This window comes from Macaca fascicularis, chromosome 16 (assembly GCF_037993035.2).
Source record: "Macaca fascicularis isolate 582-1 chromosome 16, T2T-MFA8v1.1".
Lineage (NCBI taxonomy): Eukaryota > Metazoa > Chordata > Mammalia > Primates > Cercopithecidae > Macaca > Macaca fascicularis.
In genome coordinates this window covers 37,732,212-37,750,519 of record NC_088390.1, presented here as the reverse complement: position 1 = coordinate 37,750,519, position 18,308 = coordinate 37,732,212, and the positions used below count along the sequence as shown (strand labels likewise).

The 18,308-nt window shown below is 55.0% G+C and overlaps 1 protein-coding gene across 2 annotated transcripts in view; it reads right to left on the bottom strand.

Annotated features, from left to right (window-relative positions):
- RAB11FIP4 (RAB11 family interacting protein 4) overlaps positions 1–18,308 on the bottom strand; it is a 150,610-nt gene that overhangs the window by 11,170 nt on the left and 121,132 nt on the right. For both annotated transcript variants that reach the window (XM_015438147.4, XM_005583365.5), the window contains 7 exons: positions 9,320–9,546; positions 5,717–5,911; positions 5,038–5,172; positions 4,700–4,735; positions 3,486–3,585; positions 3,105–3,208; positions 1,880–2,020 (listed from right to left, as the gene is read on the bottom strand). In XM_015438147.4, the coding sequence (XP_015293633.2) occupies positions 1,880–2,020; positions 3,105–3,208; positions 3,486–3,585; positions 4,700–4,735; positions 5,038–5,172; positions 5,717–5,911; positions 9,320–9,546 (938 nt within the window). The remainder of the gene's footprint in view (positions 1–1,879; positions 2,021–3,104; positions 3,209–3,485; positions 3,586–4,699; positions 4,736–5,037; positions 5,173–5,716; positions 5,912–9,319; positions 9,547–18,308) is intronic.

Here is an 18,308-nt window from a genome sequence, read left to right as displayed (position 1 = left end):
TCCAGGGCTCTTCTCTGAGCGCTCACTGCACCTGCCTCTGATGACCACAGGTATGGGCTCTGACAGTAATAATCCTCTGTGTTAGCATTCACACAGGAATTCCACAAAGGGAATCCTAAAGGGATTCCACAAGAAGACAGAGCCTGGGTGTTCAGGTCTGTTTTTGTTTGTTTGTTTGTTTGTTTGTTTTGAGACGGAGTCTCAGTGGCATGATCTCAGCTCACGGCAACCTCTGCCTCCCAGGTTCAAGCGATTCTCCTGCCTTAGCCTCCCGAGCAGCTGGGACTATAGGCACGCACCACCATGCCTGGCTAATTTTTGTATTTTTAGTAGAAATAGGGTTTCACCATGTTGGCCAGGATGGTCTCAATCTCCTGACCTCATGATCCACCTGCCTCGGCCTCCCAAAGTGTTGGGATTACAGGCATGAGCCACTGTGCCCAGTCTCAGGTCGCTTTTAAATGGTCCGAGAACAGGTGCAGGTGAGTTGGGCCGTCGGTGGCACCAGAACCGAGCAGGGTCACTTCTGGCACCGATTCCTGCAGACCGTCTTGTTCTCAACCTACCACCTCCCCATCACATCCTCTTTCCTGGAAGGATGGCTTCTGGGCCTCCACTGCCCTCTGGGCTCCAGAGAGGAATGCAGCCCCACCACCCGCAAGCGGCCCCGAGCTGGTGGAAGTGGTAGGGAAGCAAGCATAGGGCAGGACTCTGGGAACACCACTCGGATATTTTACATGAATAGCGCCCCTGGAGCTGTGCGAGGGGCACATGTTAGGAGATAGTTCCCAAGGGCTGGCTTTCTGTGCTTTGTCCTGTGGCCCAGGTTCACACTGTCTTTTACCACCTCCCGTGTCCCAGCCACCTCTCTTGGGCCAGCTGCCAGAGGCGGGCTGAGTGAGAGCAGTCACCCTTAACCAAGCACCAGCCTCCAGAAACAGATGCAAAACAGCAGCTTCTAGAACAGAGTCAAAATGTAAAATGAACCCCTGGTGGGTAACTTAGCAAAACAGGTCTCAGATACTGGGGAGTTGGGAAGTCTCCTCACCAAACGGCACAGGGGCAGGGACACAGGCGCAGGGAGGTACCTGCCTGAGAGCCCAACTCCCAGTCATTTGCTCAGCAGCCCACCAGCCACCGCGTGGGGCTCGGCAACTCTGGGAAGCCTCAGCATGGAGACTGGGGCCTCAGGGGGCCTGAGGAGTGCCGGGGCAGTTGTCCTCTCTGCCAGAAGCCCAGGCGGCCTCCTCGGCCTCGGACAAGGGCCGCAAAGGGGCTTCATCACAGAGGCATCATCGTAGCCCTCACCTATGGGAAGGGTCTGGACTGACATCAGCTCACCCACCCACACAGCCGCTCTGTGGGGCACACAGGGAGGTGACCCAATACGTCCAAGGCCATGGAGCTAACGGGAGACCAACCCAGATCCCTGGCCACAGGCTGCTCCTTGTCCTGCCTGCCTCACATTCCAATGGTGAAGCCACAGGTACACGCAAGGAACAGGAGCCGGGTTTTCCATTTACCTTGGCCCTGGGGCTCTGGCTCAGTCCCTCAGGGGTCAGGGGAGAATCTGACAGCAGGGGGCGCTCTAGGCCTGGACATTAGACCCAGCCCAGGCCCTTTACTCATTGACATATGTGTAGTTCGCATTACCAAATGTGAGCCACGCTCCTGGGAACATTCTTTAGCGAACTTTCTGAAGAGCATATGCCTCTGTGTTTCTCGTGGTATGAAAGTGGAACTGTTACTACTGGGAAGGCTCAAGAAGCTGCCCCTCAGCCTCAGCTTCCCATCTATAAAATGGGGATAGCGCCTATCCCACAGGGCTGCCCCAGGGCAGGGGATCCCTCTGAGGGAGGGGCTCAGTGGAGGGGCCCACCTGGCATTGAGCAGCTCCACCTCGGTGGCCTTCTCCCTCTCCAGCTTGCTGTAGGCCTCCCGGTGGCGCCGCGCCTCCTCCTCCAGCGCCTGCTCGGCTGTGGTCTCCTGATCCTTCACCATCTCCTCCAGCTCATGCACCCTGAGGACAGCGCAAGGGGCAAGCTCTTGGGGCCTGCACTATTTCACCCCAACCCAGGCTGTGGCACCGGGAACCCTGGGCCCTAAGACCCTGAGTCACTGGCATGCCCACCGAGGGTGTGTGGGCCAGTAGCTTTCGGAGAGATGAACAGGGACACCACATATCTAGAGGGGGTGCTGGTCACGCATGCCATGAAGGAACAGGCCTGGCAGTCAGAAGGTGGGGCGCTCAGGGCAGCACAGGGAGGGACCACCCCCCCCAGTCCCTGCAGCCACACCTGGCTGGAAGCACTCAGGCCTCACCTCTACTTTTTGTACTAATCCGTCCCGGCCACCCCTCTGATTAATAATTCAGCTTATTGGGCATCTTGACTCCCAAAATAGGCACATCCCGGCCAGTGGCCTGAAGTCTGCCCCAGACCTGGGACAGGGCCAGGGGCACGTAGACGTGAGCACCCCAGTGACAGCCTGGTTGGTATTTTGGTCTGGGGTACGTCTCACGGGCAACAGCCCCTCCACCAGGCTGACCTTCTGGGGTGTACAGAAGGGCCCAAGATGGGCCCTGTGACAAGTTAGAGGACCGAACCCCTGGCCAGGGTATGTCCCCCAAGGGTCATGCCATCGGTGAGGACAACTAAACCCTGCATTCACCACTGCAGACGGCGTCAGGAACGGCAGGCTCAGGGGACCTCCAGCAGCAGCTGTGCTGGACCCTTCCCACCGCCCAGCTCACACTGGCCTGTCCCCTGCAGAGCTTGTCCCTAGGCAGGGACATCAGGCTCCTGTCACTGTATGAGAGACAGTGGATCCCCACTCCCATCTTGGACCAGCCCTGTGGCTGCAGACCTCAGGGGTGGAATCCATCTGGCCTAGAGCCAAGGTCGAGCTCCAACCTGTCTCCCTGTCCCTAAGGTCCTGTCCTGGGCACCACATGTGGGCAGGGCCACGTGACAAGAGGCTGATGCATCACAGACCCTCAGAGCTGCAAAGGCATAAGGCTGCCTCCTCCCGGAGGTCTCAGCAAGAAGGACCCCCCTTTGTTCCCCAGAGTCACAGCCAAGCCCCCAGCGCCCTGCCTCCCTGACCTGTGCACCAGCTGCGTGTTCTCTTGCTTCAGCTTGCTCTTCAGGTCCCCATTGGTCAGGCTGTCATTCTCCAGCTCTGTCACCTTCTTTTCCAGGAAGCTTACCTGCAGCAGGGGGCAGGGGTTGGGTGGAGAAGACCCCCGAGGCCACAGAACCGAGAACCTCGATGCCGTGAGGTTCATGAGCAGGACCTCCAAACCACCATGTATCCGAGAACAGTCATGTGTGGGGTGAGGGGCGGGGAACACACCAGGGCCACCTATCCCCAATTCCTGGGCAGGCACAGGGTCTTCCAAGTCCCCAGACAGTAGCCCGAGCACACCCCACCTCCCCTGGGAGCAGGCACGCATTCAGTCCCTTCTCCAGCCACCCGGGGCCCACCTTCTCTGTGATGTCATTGTCACAGGAGTCAATGCTGTCCCGGAACAGGTCTTCGGTGCTGCCGTTGCTGCTGCTGAAGTTGCTGCTGTGCATGAGCTGCCTGCAGGGGTGGGGAGAGGGCGTCTGGCTGCAGGGGCCTTCCAGAGACAGGGGCCAACTCAGGCTACTGGCTAGGCTAGCATCCAGTACCCCAGGGGATCTGCCCCTTTAAGGAGGCCGCCCTCACTCAGCCTGAGACGGAGAGTGTTGCCAATCCCAGCAGATCATCCAGCCCAGAGGATGGCAAATGGGCTGTACAGACCCCCGGGGTTCCCTGGCAGACACAGTCAAAGAGGCACAGCTTCTCCTGCGGCCTCAGAGCCCTCTTCACGCCAGCAGGCTGACCTGCAGCTACCCAGTGACCTGAGCTGGCACGTGAGCCCGCTCCTCTTCCAGTGGGGAAGCCCCTGAGGAGGTAGCCCAGCTCCATGGCCCTGGCAGAGGCTTGAGCCTCTCCACCAAGCTGGCTCCTGCTACATCTCTGGGAACTCTGGGGGATGGCAAAGGCAGAGAATTCACTAGGCCTTGCAGAGCAGTGAGCTGGGGTGGGACTGGGCCTGGTGAGCTAACCCGTGCCTGAGGCAAAATCCAGCTGCCACCCCCAGTGACATCCCCTTCCAGCTCCCTAACAGGCAGCAGCCAGGGTCTCTGCCAAGAGGCCAACCCACCTAGCTCCTGAGCCTTTGCTGCCAGCTCCCAAAGCCCCGAGTGTGGACCTGGGGCCACACTCAGCTGCTGCAGGACTTAATCAGAGCAAAGTGACCAGCCCTGATGGCACACGCTCATGTCCAGATCCCCGCCTGCAGGAAACCCGGGGTCTCTTTATTGAGTATGGCTGCCAGCTCCAAGAGGGGGGAAGGGCACTGAACGCTGTGGGGTGCTCTGTCTCTCTCAGGGCATCCCTGGCGTGCCTGCCTGAAGTCGAGGTGACCTAGGATTTGAAGAAGGGACAAGGGGTGGGGAGAGGGCAGGGAGGAGCTGGCCCCTGTTTTTCAGAAGTGGACGCTGCCCTGGCTGCGCTGCCCTGGCTGCACTGCCCTGGGATGGCCTCATTCCCCTCTGCTCTCTCAGCCACATGCGGGCACCAGCTGAGTCTGGGCTGCTGGCAGGGAGCCCCGGCCAGTGGGCAGCATGGGGACAGCACTCAATTTGCCCTCCCCTGAGGCGGGCCTTACCGTCCAAAGGCTGTACTGGAGATCTTTCGGTTGGGGCTAGAGAGAGAGGAAACAGTCATTGAACAGAGGGGCTTAGTCCACTCCCTTACTCTGTCCCAGCTGTAAGACACAAAAGTGCAGGACAAGGCCCTTCCCTCCCACTCAAAGGAATTCACTAGTCAGCTTGGTCCTGAGAAGAAACAGCCTGATTTCCTGTGGCAGCAAAAGCCCCTGGATCAACCCTCCTCTGAGAACTCTCATCTGCCCAGAGAGCAGGGGTCGCCATGCCTGTAGCTTCTCCCTCCAGGCCCTGCTCTGGCCCCCTGGCCTCCCGCTCCCGGGCTGGGCCCAGGTCTCACCTATTGGCCTTCAGGTTTTTCAGTCGGGCTTCCAAGTCATTGAGCAGGTTGATTTTCTTGCAGCATTGAGAGCAGTAAACATCTAGCAATTCGCTGTTGTACACGTGCCGCATTTTCCTAGGCGTCTGCCCCGCACTGGTTCACGAGGGAAAGGAATCACCACCTTAATTGCTGTCCAGTCTGGTGCCCTATGCCACCCTGCTGAGCTGACTTTACTTGAGTCCCCAGTACCTTTGAACCTTGTTAGGGAGAGGGGCAGGGAGTGGAAGTATAGCAACAGATCATCCCTTCTCCAACATGCTCAAAGAGAAGCCAGTGATGCATACCCATTTAACAGCTAAGGCAAACTGAGAAAGTGGTGACTCAGGTGGGTGAGAAGGGATCATAGAGGGTCACTTGGAAGGACCCTTCAACACTGAGGCTCTAGGACACAAGACGACACAGAGCCCCATGGCCCCCAGTGTGCAGCCTCCTAGGTCATTTAATTCAGGAGGAACTTCTGACCCCTAATCAGGGTGCAAAGGTAGCAACCCCAAGCCCCAGGAACAGAACTCATGTAGCTTAGGACAAAGGAAAAGGGGCCAGCTCAGGACTCGACCCCCGCCCCGACCCCCTAGGATGTGCTCAGATTGGTTCTGCAACTTTTGACCCCAAATGACATCCCCGACCAAGGGGCCACCTGGAAGACACTGAAGACCCCAGGTCCGAGTAGACGTTGGTTCTGGTCTCATCATCGGGGCAAGGGCTGCTGGGGGCACAGTCCACGTCGTCACCCTCCCCGTAGTCTTCAAACTGCTCCTCATTGCTGATAAGTGAGGTGGTGGAGTGTGTAGAAAGGTCTGAGGTCGTCATGGATGGAGTGTGGACCAGGGACCTGAGGGTCCGAAAGCACCCAAGTCAGAGGAGGACTCATGGGTCCCCAGCCACAGCCTGCGGTAGGGAAACTGAGTAGGCATTTCCCTTTAATTCGCACTACCAATTAAGTTTGTTTGTTTGTTTGTTTGTTTTTTTGGAGATGGAGTCTTGCTCTGTCACCCAAGCTGGAGTGGAGTGGCGCAATCTCGACTCACTGCAAGCTCCGCCGCCTGGGTTCATGCCATTCTCCTGTCTCAGCCTCCTAAGTAGCTGGGACTACAGGCGCCCACCACCACGCCTGGCTAAGTTTTTGTATTTTTAGTAGAGACGGGGTTTCACTGTGTTAGCCAGGATGGTCTCGATCTCCTGACCTCGTGATCCACCTGCCTTGGCCTCCCAAGTGCTGGGATTACAGGCGTGAGCCACCGCGCCCAGCCTACCAATTAAGTTTGTGCTTCTTGACCTGGTAAGTACATTTCACGGACCCTATCTAAAGGGAAACATCTCACCACAGAAATCATCTCTGAAGTTCAAACCAGTTCTACCCATGCTACCCCAGAGGAGCAAAACACTGCTTACAACCTAACTGTCTAGCTACAGCTAGACCAAATTATAATTATTAAATTATAATGGGAGTAAATTAGTAAATTGCAGAACATCAAACAGTTGTTGAAAGGTTAAAACACGTGGAGTAGTGGCCGGGCGCGGTGGCTCATGCCTGAAATCCCAGCACTTTGGAAGGCCGAAGCGGGTGGATCACAAGGTCAGGAGATCAAGACCATCCTGGCTAACATGGTGAAACCCCGCCTCTACTAAAAATACAAAAAAATTAGCCGGGCGTCGTGGCGGGCACCTGTAGTCACAGCTATTTGGGAGGCTGCGGCAGGAGAATGGCGTGAACCCGGGAGGCAGAGCTTGCAGTGAGCTGAGATCGCGCCACTGCACTCCAGCCTGGGCGACAGAGTGAGGCTTCATCTCAAAAAAAAAAAAAGAAAAAAAAAATTCAGAGTAGCTGCTCTCCCTATGTAGCAGCCATTCTTTTATTCCTTTATTTCCTTAATAAACTTGCTTTCACTTTATGGAGGAAAAAAAAAAAAACCCAAACATTGAGAGTAATATAGAAAATGAATATAATGGATCTAAAATTTTAGATACTGTAAGACTGAGTATGATCGTTCCTTGGTATCCAAAAGAGATTTGTTCCAGGACCCCCTGTGGACACCAAAATCTGAGGATGCTCAAGTCCCAGATATGAAATGGCATAGTATTCACATACAACCTATGCATATCCTCCTGTGTACTCAAAATCATCTCTAGATTACTTATAATACCTAATGCAATGTAAATGCTATGGAAATAGTTGTTACACTGTGTTGTTTTTTGTAAGTTTGTCTTCTTCTTTTTTTTTTTTTGGAGACAGAATCTCGCTTTGTCGCCTGGCTGGAGTGCAGTGGTGCAACCTCTGCCTTCCAGGTTCTAGTCACTCACCTGCCTCAGCCTCCTGAGTAGCTGGGAGTAGCCTCCTCCTGCCACCACACACAGCTCATTTTGTATTTTTAGTAGAGATGGGGTTTTTGTCATGTTGGTCAGGCTGGTCTCAAATTCCTGGCCTCCGGTGATCTGCCCGCCTCAGCCTCCCAAAGTGCTAGGATTACAAGGCTGCTCCCAGAAAGCAGCACGGCCCCTCTCTCCATCCACAGCCCCAAAGGACCCCACCAAGAACATGGGGATTCTGAGAACCACTTGACTTTGAGAAATCCTGCATTGAGATGTACTAGGTTGAACCTCATGAATTACTTTTTTTTTTTGAAGATGGAAATGATTAAAAGTTGTCAATTTCATGTGGTTCAACCAACACGGGAACCCCTCTCTTCCCTTTCCATGTCCCTGCAGCAGCTGTAACCATCACCTTCTGGTAACGGGTTGCCACTTGCAATCCCCTCGGCTTCCTCAGGCACAATGGTGGCAGCTTCCCACCACCCCACAGCACTGTATCCCTCAAGAGACTTGGTGAGGGCTGAAATGGAAGGGAGTCCTTCCTGCCAAAACCAAAGTTAAAGATGAAACTGCTTCACTGGGAAGTCACTTAAGTCTTAATGTTGTTTTTAAATAACATTTCTGATTATGGGAATACATGCTCAATATAGAAAATATAGCAGAATAGATGGGAGGTAATTAAAATGATCAATTGGCCAGGCGCAGTGGCTCGTGCCTGTAATCCCAGCACTTTGGGAGGCCGAGGCAGGTGGATCACAAGGTCAGGAGATCGAGACCATCCTGGCCAACATGGTGAAACCCCATCTCTACTAAAAATACAAAAAATTAGCCAGGCATGGTGGCAGGCACCTGTAGTCCCAGCTACTGGGGAGGCTGAAGCAGGATAATCGCTTGAACCTGGGAGGCGGAGCTTGCAGTGAGCTGAGATCATACCACTGCACTCCAGCCTGGGTGACAGAGTAAGAGTCTGTTTCCAAAAAAAAAAAAAAAATCATCCCACCATACATAAATAACTGCTTAATTTTCCAGATTAATTTTTTCTAGGCATTTCCTAACACATATATCTATGTTTTGTTTTTTTTAAGAGATGGGGTCTTGCTAAGTTGCCCAGGCTGGAGTGCAGTGACTACTCACTGGTGTGATCCCACTACTGATCAGCACTCAAGTTTTGATCTGCTCTATTTCTGACCTGGGCCAGTTCATCCCTCCTTAGGCAACCTGGTGGTGCCCCACTCCCAGGAGGTCACCATACTGATGCTGAACTTAGTGCAGACATCTGATCAGGATAGTGCACTAGAGCCCAGAACTCCTGGGCTTCAGCGATCCTCCTAGCCTTAGCCTCCCAAGTATCTGGGACTACAGGCACATGCCACTTGCCTGGCATATGTTTGTGTTTTTAACAAAGCTGATCTCATGGACATCTTTGTAACCTGCTTTTTTGTTGCTTTTGTTTTTGTTTTTGTTTTTGAGACAGGGTCTTGCTCTGTTGCCAGGCTGGAGTGCAGTGATGTGATCATAGCTCACTGTAACCTTAAACTCCTGCGCTCAAGTGATCCTCCTGCCTCAGTCTCCCAAAGTCCTGGGGTGATAGGTGTGAGCCACCATGCCTGGCCACAACTTTTTTAAAACTAATTGAGATCATGTATCTCATATCATTAACAGTCATTTAAAACTTGCCTTTGTCTGCAGGACTAGCACTGAAAATAAAGTAAAATTAAATTTAAAAACTTGACTTTGCACGGCTGCCTAAAATTCCAAAACTATCCCTTCCTGTTAAGCATTTAGTATGTTTAGAATCTTTTGCTATTCAGCTAATGCCTCTGATACAAATTTTGAGCATGTTTCACATTTACTTCCTGGAGACACTTTCCAAGAACCACATTTCTGGGCTGAGAGGTCAAATACTGAGCTTCAGGCGGTTTTAACTTACTTGTCCTCTGGCAGAAACAGGCCCCCGAGTCCCCCGTCCTTCTCGGCAGGACTCCCGACAGACCCCTCCAGGCTCTGAGGGCTCTCCATGGGGCTGTCCGTGTCCAACTCCTGGGGGCCCTCAGGTGGCGCCAGCGTCATAGCCTCCTCCTCGTCCTCGGGAAAAAAACCGGGCTCCCTGGGGATGAGCTCGCCATCAGCAAAGGTGGGGCCTGTGACTTCGCTGCCCTGGGAAAGAAAGAGCGTGGACAAGGTAAGTGAGGCCAGCTTCCCAGGGCTCCGTGTTCCACTCAGACCGCAAGGGTATCAGCCAGGCCAAAACAGCAGGGATTGGGTGCCGGAGGCCCAGACCCTGAGACCCTAAGTGTGGGAACACCTGGCAGGTGATTAGTCCCAGGGACCTCTCATACTGGCTGACTCATGAGTGTCTAGTGAGGAGCTGGAACTCCCAGGAACAGCCATCCATGAAGAAGGGCCACAGTCAGGCCAGCCACTTCATTCAGGGCACCCTGGTTGGCACATCAGAGCCCCCACTGAGGCAAAATATGGCACATCAGAGCTCCCACTGAGGCAGGGAACATAAGGCTGATTCACGCTGACTTCCTAGAGCTAAATCAAAAGAAAAACCTCAGTTTTCCGCTCCCAAGGAGCTACTCCCTTTGCATCCCCACCCCTCCTACCCACTGCCCCCTCACTCCCCCACCCCCCAACCTTTATCTACCTGGCAGATGAAAAACTGAGAGTATCTCTGATTGGTCCCCTCCTGCAACCAATCAGGCTGGTCACAGGCTAAGTTTTCATTTGCATAGCAGTATAACTTTGTAACTTCACTTTAGTCTCTGGTTGGTTGCTTTCTGATTGCTTTCTGCAACCAATCAGATGTTTACATAGGGTGTAACTTTGTAACTTCACTTCTTCACTTTGGCCTCTGGTCCCCTCCTGCAACCAATCAAACTGTGGGCCCCTACTTCATTTACATAGGGTGTACACCAAGTAACCAATGGGAAACCTCTAGATGGTGGTCCCCTCCTGCAACCAAACTGTGGGCCCCTACTTCATTTACATAGGGTGTACACCAAGTAACCAATGGGAAACCTCTAGATGGTATTTAAACTCCAGAAAATTCTGCAACCAGGCTCTTGATCCCCTATGCTTGGGCCTGCTCCCACCCTGTGGAGTGTACTTTTTTTTTCAATAAATCTCTAGACCGGGCGCAGTGGCTCACGCCTGTAATCACAGCACTTTGGGAGGCCGAGGCAGGTGGATCACGAGTCAGGAGATCAAGACCATTCTGGCTAACATGGTGAAACTCCATCTCTACTAAAAATACAAAAAATTAGCTGGGCATGGTGGCGGGCGCCTGTAGTCCCAGCTACTCGGGAGGCTGAGGCAGGAGAATGGCGCGAACCCGGGAAGTGGAGCTTGCAGTGAGCTGAGATGGCGCCACTGCACTCCAGCCTGGGTGACAGAGTGAGACTCCGTCTCAAAAAATAAAATAAATGTCTGTTTTTGATGCTTCATTCTTTCCTTGTTTTTTTTTGTGCATTTTGTCCAATTTTTTTGTTCCAGACACCAAGAACCTTCCACTGGTAACACCACCACAAAAGTCTCTGCCAGAGGAAGTCAAATGGCTTCGAAAAGGCTTCTTGGTGCCCCATGTAAGGGGTGCCCCATGTAAGCTATTCACACTGAATAGCTTTTAGGATCAACAACTCTGATCTAGTAGACTTTGCTGCAACGTGGTACAGTGAACGTTGCACAACTTGGGATCCACCCTCCATGACTCTGGGCACGTCATGGAATGTCTCTGAACCTCACTTGTCTCTGTAAATCAGGAATGGCGATGGAATCTTACAGGATCACTGTGTTGATTAAATGAGGTATTTCACGTTAGCATCTAACACACAGTAGGACCTCAACGAATAAACCCCGGCCAGAAGATATGATGCCCAGCCCAGGAGGCAACTGCCTGCCTGCGCCCTGCCACAGCCTTGCTGGGAGCAAGAACGCCAGGCCTCACTCCTGAGCGCTGCTTGTGCTGGGTCTGCCGCCCAGCACAATGACGGTGTGTGGTAAAGATATGCTGGCACCTTTTGCGTAACTCATCAGATAGAAGAGCTTTGGCCTGGTTCAGAGTTGACCCTAGACTGAGGGGCAGCTCTCTGTAAACCATTTACTGGGGCCACTTCACCTCTGAGGAGGGAGGTACTTCTCAGGTGGCACTGCTTCTACCTGACCCACTGGAGAGGTCAGCCTGTTCCCAAGGTTCTTTGGTGTGCTCCTCAACCAGGGCTGGCAGGGCACGCTATTAAAGGACCTGCAGTCCCAAGACTACAGAAGGGCAACAGAAACAGGCTGGGAAAAGCCCCCTGGAGTCTCAGACAAGAACAGGTTCAGGGACAGCTGAAGAAGCTGCTCAGCGACAGGCCTGGATGTGCCTGCCCAGACATGTGCAGCTGTCTGTTGCCACCAGTGAGCTGGCAGCCCTTCTGGGGGTCCATCCCCACCAGGAGACCCCTGGGCTAGAAATAGATGGCAATATTATAATGAGCCTAGTTCCTGCCTGTGCTGTGATAGGCTGAGCACCAGACGGACCAATAACACGAGCACCGGCGAGCCGGGCGTGCCAACAGCGGAGACTGTGGACACAGGTTGTGTAATGAGAATACCCCCAGGGTTCCAGGGCCCTTTCCACCCACATACTAATCTCGTCACATGGCTCCCAACCGATCAGATCTTGTGCCCTAAGTAAGCTCTTCATCTCCAAGCCTGAAGCTGCATCCCAGTGGAAACAAAAGGTAACCAGCATCACTAAGCAGCCATCAGGCTCCAGAGATCGAGCTGGGCATTCACATACTATCCAACCTGTGCTTCAAGACAGCTCTTCAGGGCAGTGATCGTTATCCCCATTTTACTGATGGGGAAACAGGGCTCAAAGAGTAGCATGTCAGAAGTCCTCCAGCCAGAGGGCAGGGCAGGGCAGGGCAGGGCCGGGCCCACTCCCCCGTCCCACCCCTGCCGTCTGCCTTCGCATCCACACACTTGATTCCATTTATCCTTGATGCCTCCCACACTTTGTGGATTTTCAAACCTCATGGTGACAACAAGGAGAGCACATTTTATAGGGACATGTGACTAATTATGAATCCTTAGCACACCCCCTAATGTAGCAACTTCCACTTAACACCCCCACAGGACACTGCAGGTTAGTGCAGGGACACCTAAGAGAAACAAGGCAGGAGTGAGACCGGAAGAGAACTGGGGCTCTCAGAGGACCATGCGCCTGGTCTGTTCTTTCACCTGGCCATGAAGAACTGCAAACTTTTCACTCGTTTCACCTTCGGCCACACGAGTAGGGAGAGTTCCCCCTTGCTGGGAATGCCCGCCCTGTGGCTCACATGTGAGCTCAGCAACATGGCAATGGCGTTTCTTCTGGTCTTCATCCCAGCCCGATGAGCTGAGCCTCTTTTCCCCTTTCTACACAGCCGGGTCGGGACAGGGATACCACTGTGTGTCCCCAACGCCCACCTTCCCCCTACAGCCACGTCCTAGGGAGGCTGTAGCCAGCCGGCTCCCAGAGGCAGGCAGAGGGCCCGGCACAGATCAGCGTCCGTGCTCCTCAGGTGTCCGACGTGGCCTCTGGCCAACTTGGGTTTAGCTCACTGACACGACGACACAGAGGCCAACTGTGTGCCAGGCACTGCCCCACTAACACCTGGCTCACGGCATGCAGGTGGAACCGCCAGGCCCTCTCACCCAATGTCCACAGCAGCGTCCTGATACTCCCAGCAGCTGGCCCAAGCCCCTGACCAGGTAGACAGAGCAGCCTCAAATGGCTTGGCTCAGGCACAGGCGGGGCAGAGCAGGGGCACCAGGGTCCTACCCTCCAAAGAAGACCGCCACCTCCTTGGGCAGGCTTTCAGGCTTGGACTAAGTGGAGTCCACATCTGCCCAGCCCTTCAGCAAGCTCCTCGCCTGTCTCACATTCCCCATCCCTCACAACGGCCCCGCGCGAGCTGCCTGGGGTGGACAGGGCAAAGATTTGAGATTCATCGGCTCCGTCTGACACCTGGGGAAGATGAGGCTCAGAGTGGGAGGGCGGCTGCCCTGGAACCTCGAGGTTCACAGAGGGCCTGCGGACACCTGACGCCCGGCTCTGACACGCCAAGCCCTCACCCACCTGACCACACACACTCTCTCTCTCTCCAGCTTTTTCTCTTAAAAATGGCTGCTCCCATCATTCAACCCACAGCTGTTTGTCCAAGGCAACCGGAAATTTTAATTATTACTTTAAACCATTTCTAGTAGTTTGCCTGCTAAATTCAAATATTATAAAGACAGCTTACTGCACGCCTTGGTTAGCCCAGGACAGTACTGGTCTGTGCCTATCCCAAGACCCCCTTGGTTTGGTATTTGCCATGGTCACCCTTGCTCCTCCCTGAGGGCCGAAGTCCCCAGCCCCAGTTCTTGTTTCCCCAGCCCTCTGGGGAAGGGTCTGGTGGAAGCCCCCGCTCCTTCTCCCGCCTGGAGGGGAGATGCTGGAAGGTGCCAGAACGCAGCCTCTTCTCTCCTCCTTAAGCCACCATTCAAGTTCTCCGAGGGAGAACTCGGAGTCAAGCATATTAGAACTCTTTTTGGACAATTTCCCTTTTGTATGTGTTTTAGACAAAGTTGCAGAGGAAAAGGAAGAACTTGGCCATAATAAAAACATTGCCCTCATAAGGTTTCCAGGTGGCCTGGGGTCACGGGCTTCCGGAGGCAGTGGGTTCCTCTCCAGCCAGGCTGCCTGCAGGTCAGGATCATGCGGAGCCCCCTGTTGAATACACTTCTAAGTAGACTGGGGCCGTGGGAGAGGAGCCATCACCCCATCTCACCGCGCTGTGCTTGTCCAGAGAGCCGCCCGCTCACCCCGGCTGTACGGTCTGCATCCTCACCACAGTGGCGCCCAACCAAGGCTGGCTCTGCAGGGCTGGCGGGAGCAGCGGGGCAGGGACAGGGCCTCCCCACTGCTCATGTTTCTAGGTGGCCGGAGTCAGCAAGTCAGGTCTGTGCCCGGGGCAGCTTCCAAGACTGCCTGTCAGAGCCCCCGTTTCCTGCCATTCCCCCACGCTGTGTGAAAAAGGTGTCCACATACGGCCATCCAGTCACAACCCAGGGACCCTAGCATCAGTGACACGTCCAGGCCTGGAGCTTGGCCTCGTGATCCCAGGGTTTGCACGGAAAGGCTGTGTCTGCTCTTTTGGGGACCTGTGGGGAAGGGACAGTGTGGTGTTCTCAGGAGGCAGCACCAGGCATCGTCTGTGGCACAGTCTGACTTGCCAAGGCTCTGTCCCTCAGGACCCAGAGCCAGCCCTGAGCTCATAGCTCCCTGTCCCCTGGGGCACAGGGCCGGCCACCACAGGCCCACAGGCTTGGCTGGTACATGGCCACACCACCCCAGGCTTTCTTCCACCTGCCAGGGGGCCCCGGGGTGAAGGGAGACAGCGAACTCAATGTGTTCCTCCACAAGCCCCAGGAGGTCCCTGGGAGTGGGCCTGGGTGAGGGCTCAGCTCTGGGGCCAAGGAGTCTGGGTTTCGGGCCCTGCTGGCCCAGCCACTTACAAGCCATGTGACCTTGGACAAGTAACCACTTTTGTGAATGCCTGGCTCCTCACCTACAGAATGGGGCCAGTCAACTCCACCTCAGTGGCAGCTCTAGGGGGCCAATTTACACTGGAGAGTCGGCCACAGTGGGAGCCTTAAATTCTGACCTGGCCTAATGAGCCTTAAATTCTGCCTGACCTGACAGGCAACAGAGGCTGAGCCTACAGCCACAGGTCTCTGGCTGGTCAGCCAGCAATGTCCTGAACAGACGAGCAGCCAGGAGGGATGCCACTCTCCTCAGAGAAGCCAAGCCGGGGAATTACTTGAGGCCAGGGCACTCCGGAGAGAGCTGGGGAACAGGATCCAGCCAGCCACTCTGGCATGCAGATCTGCAACCCCTGCACCCTACCTCGCTGTCCTGCTGTCCCACCCTGTCCCCAGCAGGGAGTGGGAACCTGGAGGCACACAGCCTGCCATGGGGCCCTCTCCAGTCTTGAGAGCCACGTTCGCCCGCCAGCAGGCCCCAAGTCACCCCGTTCCTTTGTAGGAAGTTGGCAAGGGCTGAATTCAGGGCGGCTGAAAAGGCCAAGTATCAATACACGTGGGGGACATCCCAGCTTCAGAGTGGCCAACAACGCCACACTGTCCACACTCTGGGAGCGGATGCAGCATCTGGTCTTCTCCCTCCCCACCTCCCCCATGGGGAGCCGCCTCACAGGCACACACACCAGCACTCTGCGTTTCCCTGAGCTGACACACAGAGGACATGGACCCCGAGTGACCTCATGTCCACCTTCCCTGTGAGAGGGAGGACCCTAAGTGGGTAGCTATGGGGATTTCCACGTCTGGACCCCAGTGGTTAGCACTGTAGGGAGCACATGGCAGATGGTTAACGTGTGCTGGTTGAACCACACTGTGCTGCAGTGTGATGAGCTGGGAATAGCCCAGCCACAAGACCCTGAGACCTGGGTGTCGACTCTGGTGTGATCACTGCCTGGCTGTGTGATGCTGGACCAGCTGTTTAATTTCTGGGCCTCATCTAAACACAGAGAGGGAACCACCTGTTTGGCAGGGCTGCCACAGGGAACCAGGACGATGCCTTGTGTCATGAGGGTGCGGAACACACCGCAAAAGGAGGCGCGGGGCGGCGTTAAGGACAAGCTCTGGAGTAGACGGCCAGGCCCGAGCCCTGCTCCACCATTCAACATTCACGAGCTCTGCAGCTTTAGGGTTACTGAACCGCTCCGTGCCTTAGTTTCCCCATCTATAAAATGGAGTTAACTGTGATTAGGAGTAAATGAGCTGCTACATGTCCTAAGCACTTTATGGTCTTAGCACACATAGAAAGCGCTCAAAACAAATAAACAAACAACAACAACAAACCCTTTGGAGTGCAGTGGCGCAATCACAGCTCACTGCAGCTTCAAACCCCCACGACCCAAGTGATCCTCCCAGCTCAGCCTCCCAAGCAGCTAGGACTACAGGTACACACCACCACACCCCAAAACTGAACTACTATTGTCGTCATTGTGTTGAGGGAAAACAATCCGGGGTGCCTCCTGGCTCCCATCCAGCCCCTGGGACCCTCTCCCTCTACCCACTGTGGCTCACTGGGCTGCAGCTCGGTTGGGTTTTTTTGACTTCAGGAAGCCAGACCTGCAGGTTCCAGAGCCTGCCCTCCAAACATCAGGGCCTCTTTCTCCCCGCAGGGGCCCTCTCCTGCCTACTCTCATGGAAGGTCATCCTGCACACGACTTACACCCTTTGATAAGCGTTAAGATGAGACGCTGCCTGGGGAAGGGAGTCCAAGAAGCTCTGAGGTTCCAGCTCATCCACCCCCAGCCCTGGCAACGGCCTCACTCCCCAGGCACTAACTCAGAGCCAAAGAACAGCTCTGTGGGGACGAGGCAGGGTAAAAATAGCTTGGGCGGGCACATGCCCACTTCCCTTCCAGCAAGGCACCGGCAGGCACACGTGCTGCGCTGCCGCTGGGAAGGTGTGCATGTGTGCGGTGGGGGTGGAAACATACACTAAGCCTAGCGTCGGGGAGCCCAGTGGCTGCCCGGGCTACACCTGTGACGAATCTCTCACCCCACGCCGAGCCAACCAACAGCCCCGGAACGAGATGGGCTGCGTCAAGGTCTCACGGGGTCCTCCCCGTGGGCAGCAGGAAATTCAGCTTATTGAGCTAACTCACAGATGCCAGTGCCCCCAGGTCCACAGGGAAGGGATGTGATTGCCGGGGCTGGGGTCTTCTACACTCCACTGTGGCTTGGCTGCTCTCATCATGAAAAGGTGGTGCCGCAGGGATTAGTGCGCAGTCTTGACTGTAACTGACTCCTGCTGCAGCTGCCAACCCTGGCTATGGGTCAGGCTTTGCTCTGCAGATGCGAGGCTGGGTACTTATCAGTTGCTGATAAGAGGTTTTGGTTCAACAGAGAGTTGCCCAGGCACCAGCCAAGGCAAGGGTGGGATAAAGGGGGTTCAAGCATCCACCCAGAGGCAGTGCCTCGGCCTTGCCTTCTGAACAACAAGCAACCTCAGCTCAGACACAAGGCCTCGGCTCACCCCGACAGAGCCAGGGGTAAGCAAGGGAGCACCAGGTCGCCAGGTCACGAGCGTTATCCCACACCTCAGCCGGCCCCAGGGACTGACCGCATACTGTGAGATCAAAGCTCTGCAGCCCAGAGCTTCCCGCTCTGGTCAGGAAGAAAAGCTGCGCTGCCACGTTCCATCCCCAGAGTGGCTCAGAGGCCCTGGGGTGTCAGGAAGGGACCCAGTGCCCCATTCCTCCAGCTAAACTCCCTCCCAGGGGATGGCAGCTAAGGCAGGGCAGCTTCCAGGCTCTCTTCTCCCAGCCAGGGGCCCCAGGATCCACCTCCTGAAACTCACCCCAGAAAAGGTGTGGCCAGGAGCTCAAGACCACCCCTCAGCAGGGCCCACTGCTCCCGCCCTGGAGCTTCTAGGAGCGAATCTTGTGTAGACACCCGGCTGCTGCTCTCCACTTCCATCCTAATGTGGGCCTGCAGGCCCCAGGAGCAGGGGCAACCGGGACAACTGGGGTTCCCCAGGTGCTCATTCATCTCAGAAGCAAGCAGGTTTTGATTGTTGCATCACCTCCGGAGGGAGGTAATAAATCACCCTATTTTACAGATGGAGAGACTGAGGCTCTTGGGCAGATTTGGTTCAGTCCTGGATCTGGCACTCACTGGCTGTGGAATTCAGGCTGGTGCTGAACAGAAGAGAAAGCGAAAGCCATGCTTGTGTTTCTCCAGAACTCTCATGACATTTACATAAAGCAAAGGCGGTCACTCGACAAGTTCTGCTGCTGCACCAACATCACCAAGGAAGGGCTGCTGAAGCCCACACTGCCTTGCTTTCAGTGTTTTCATCACAACTCTTGAGCT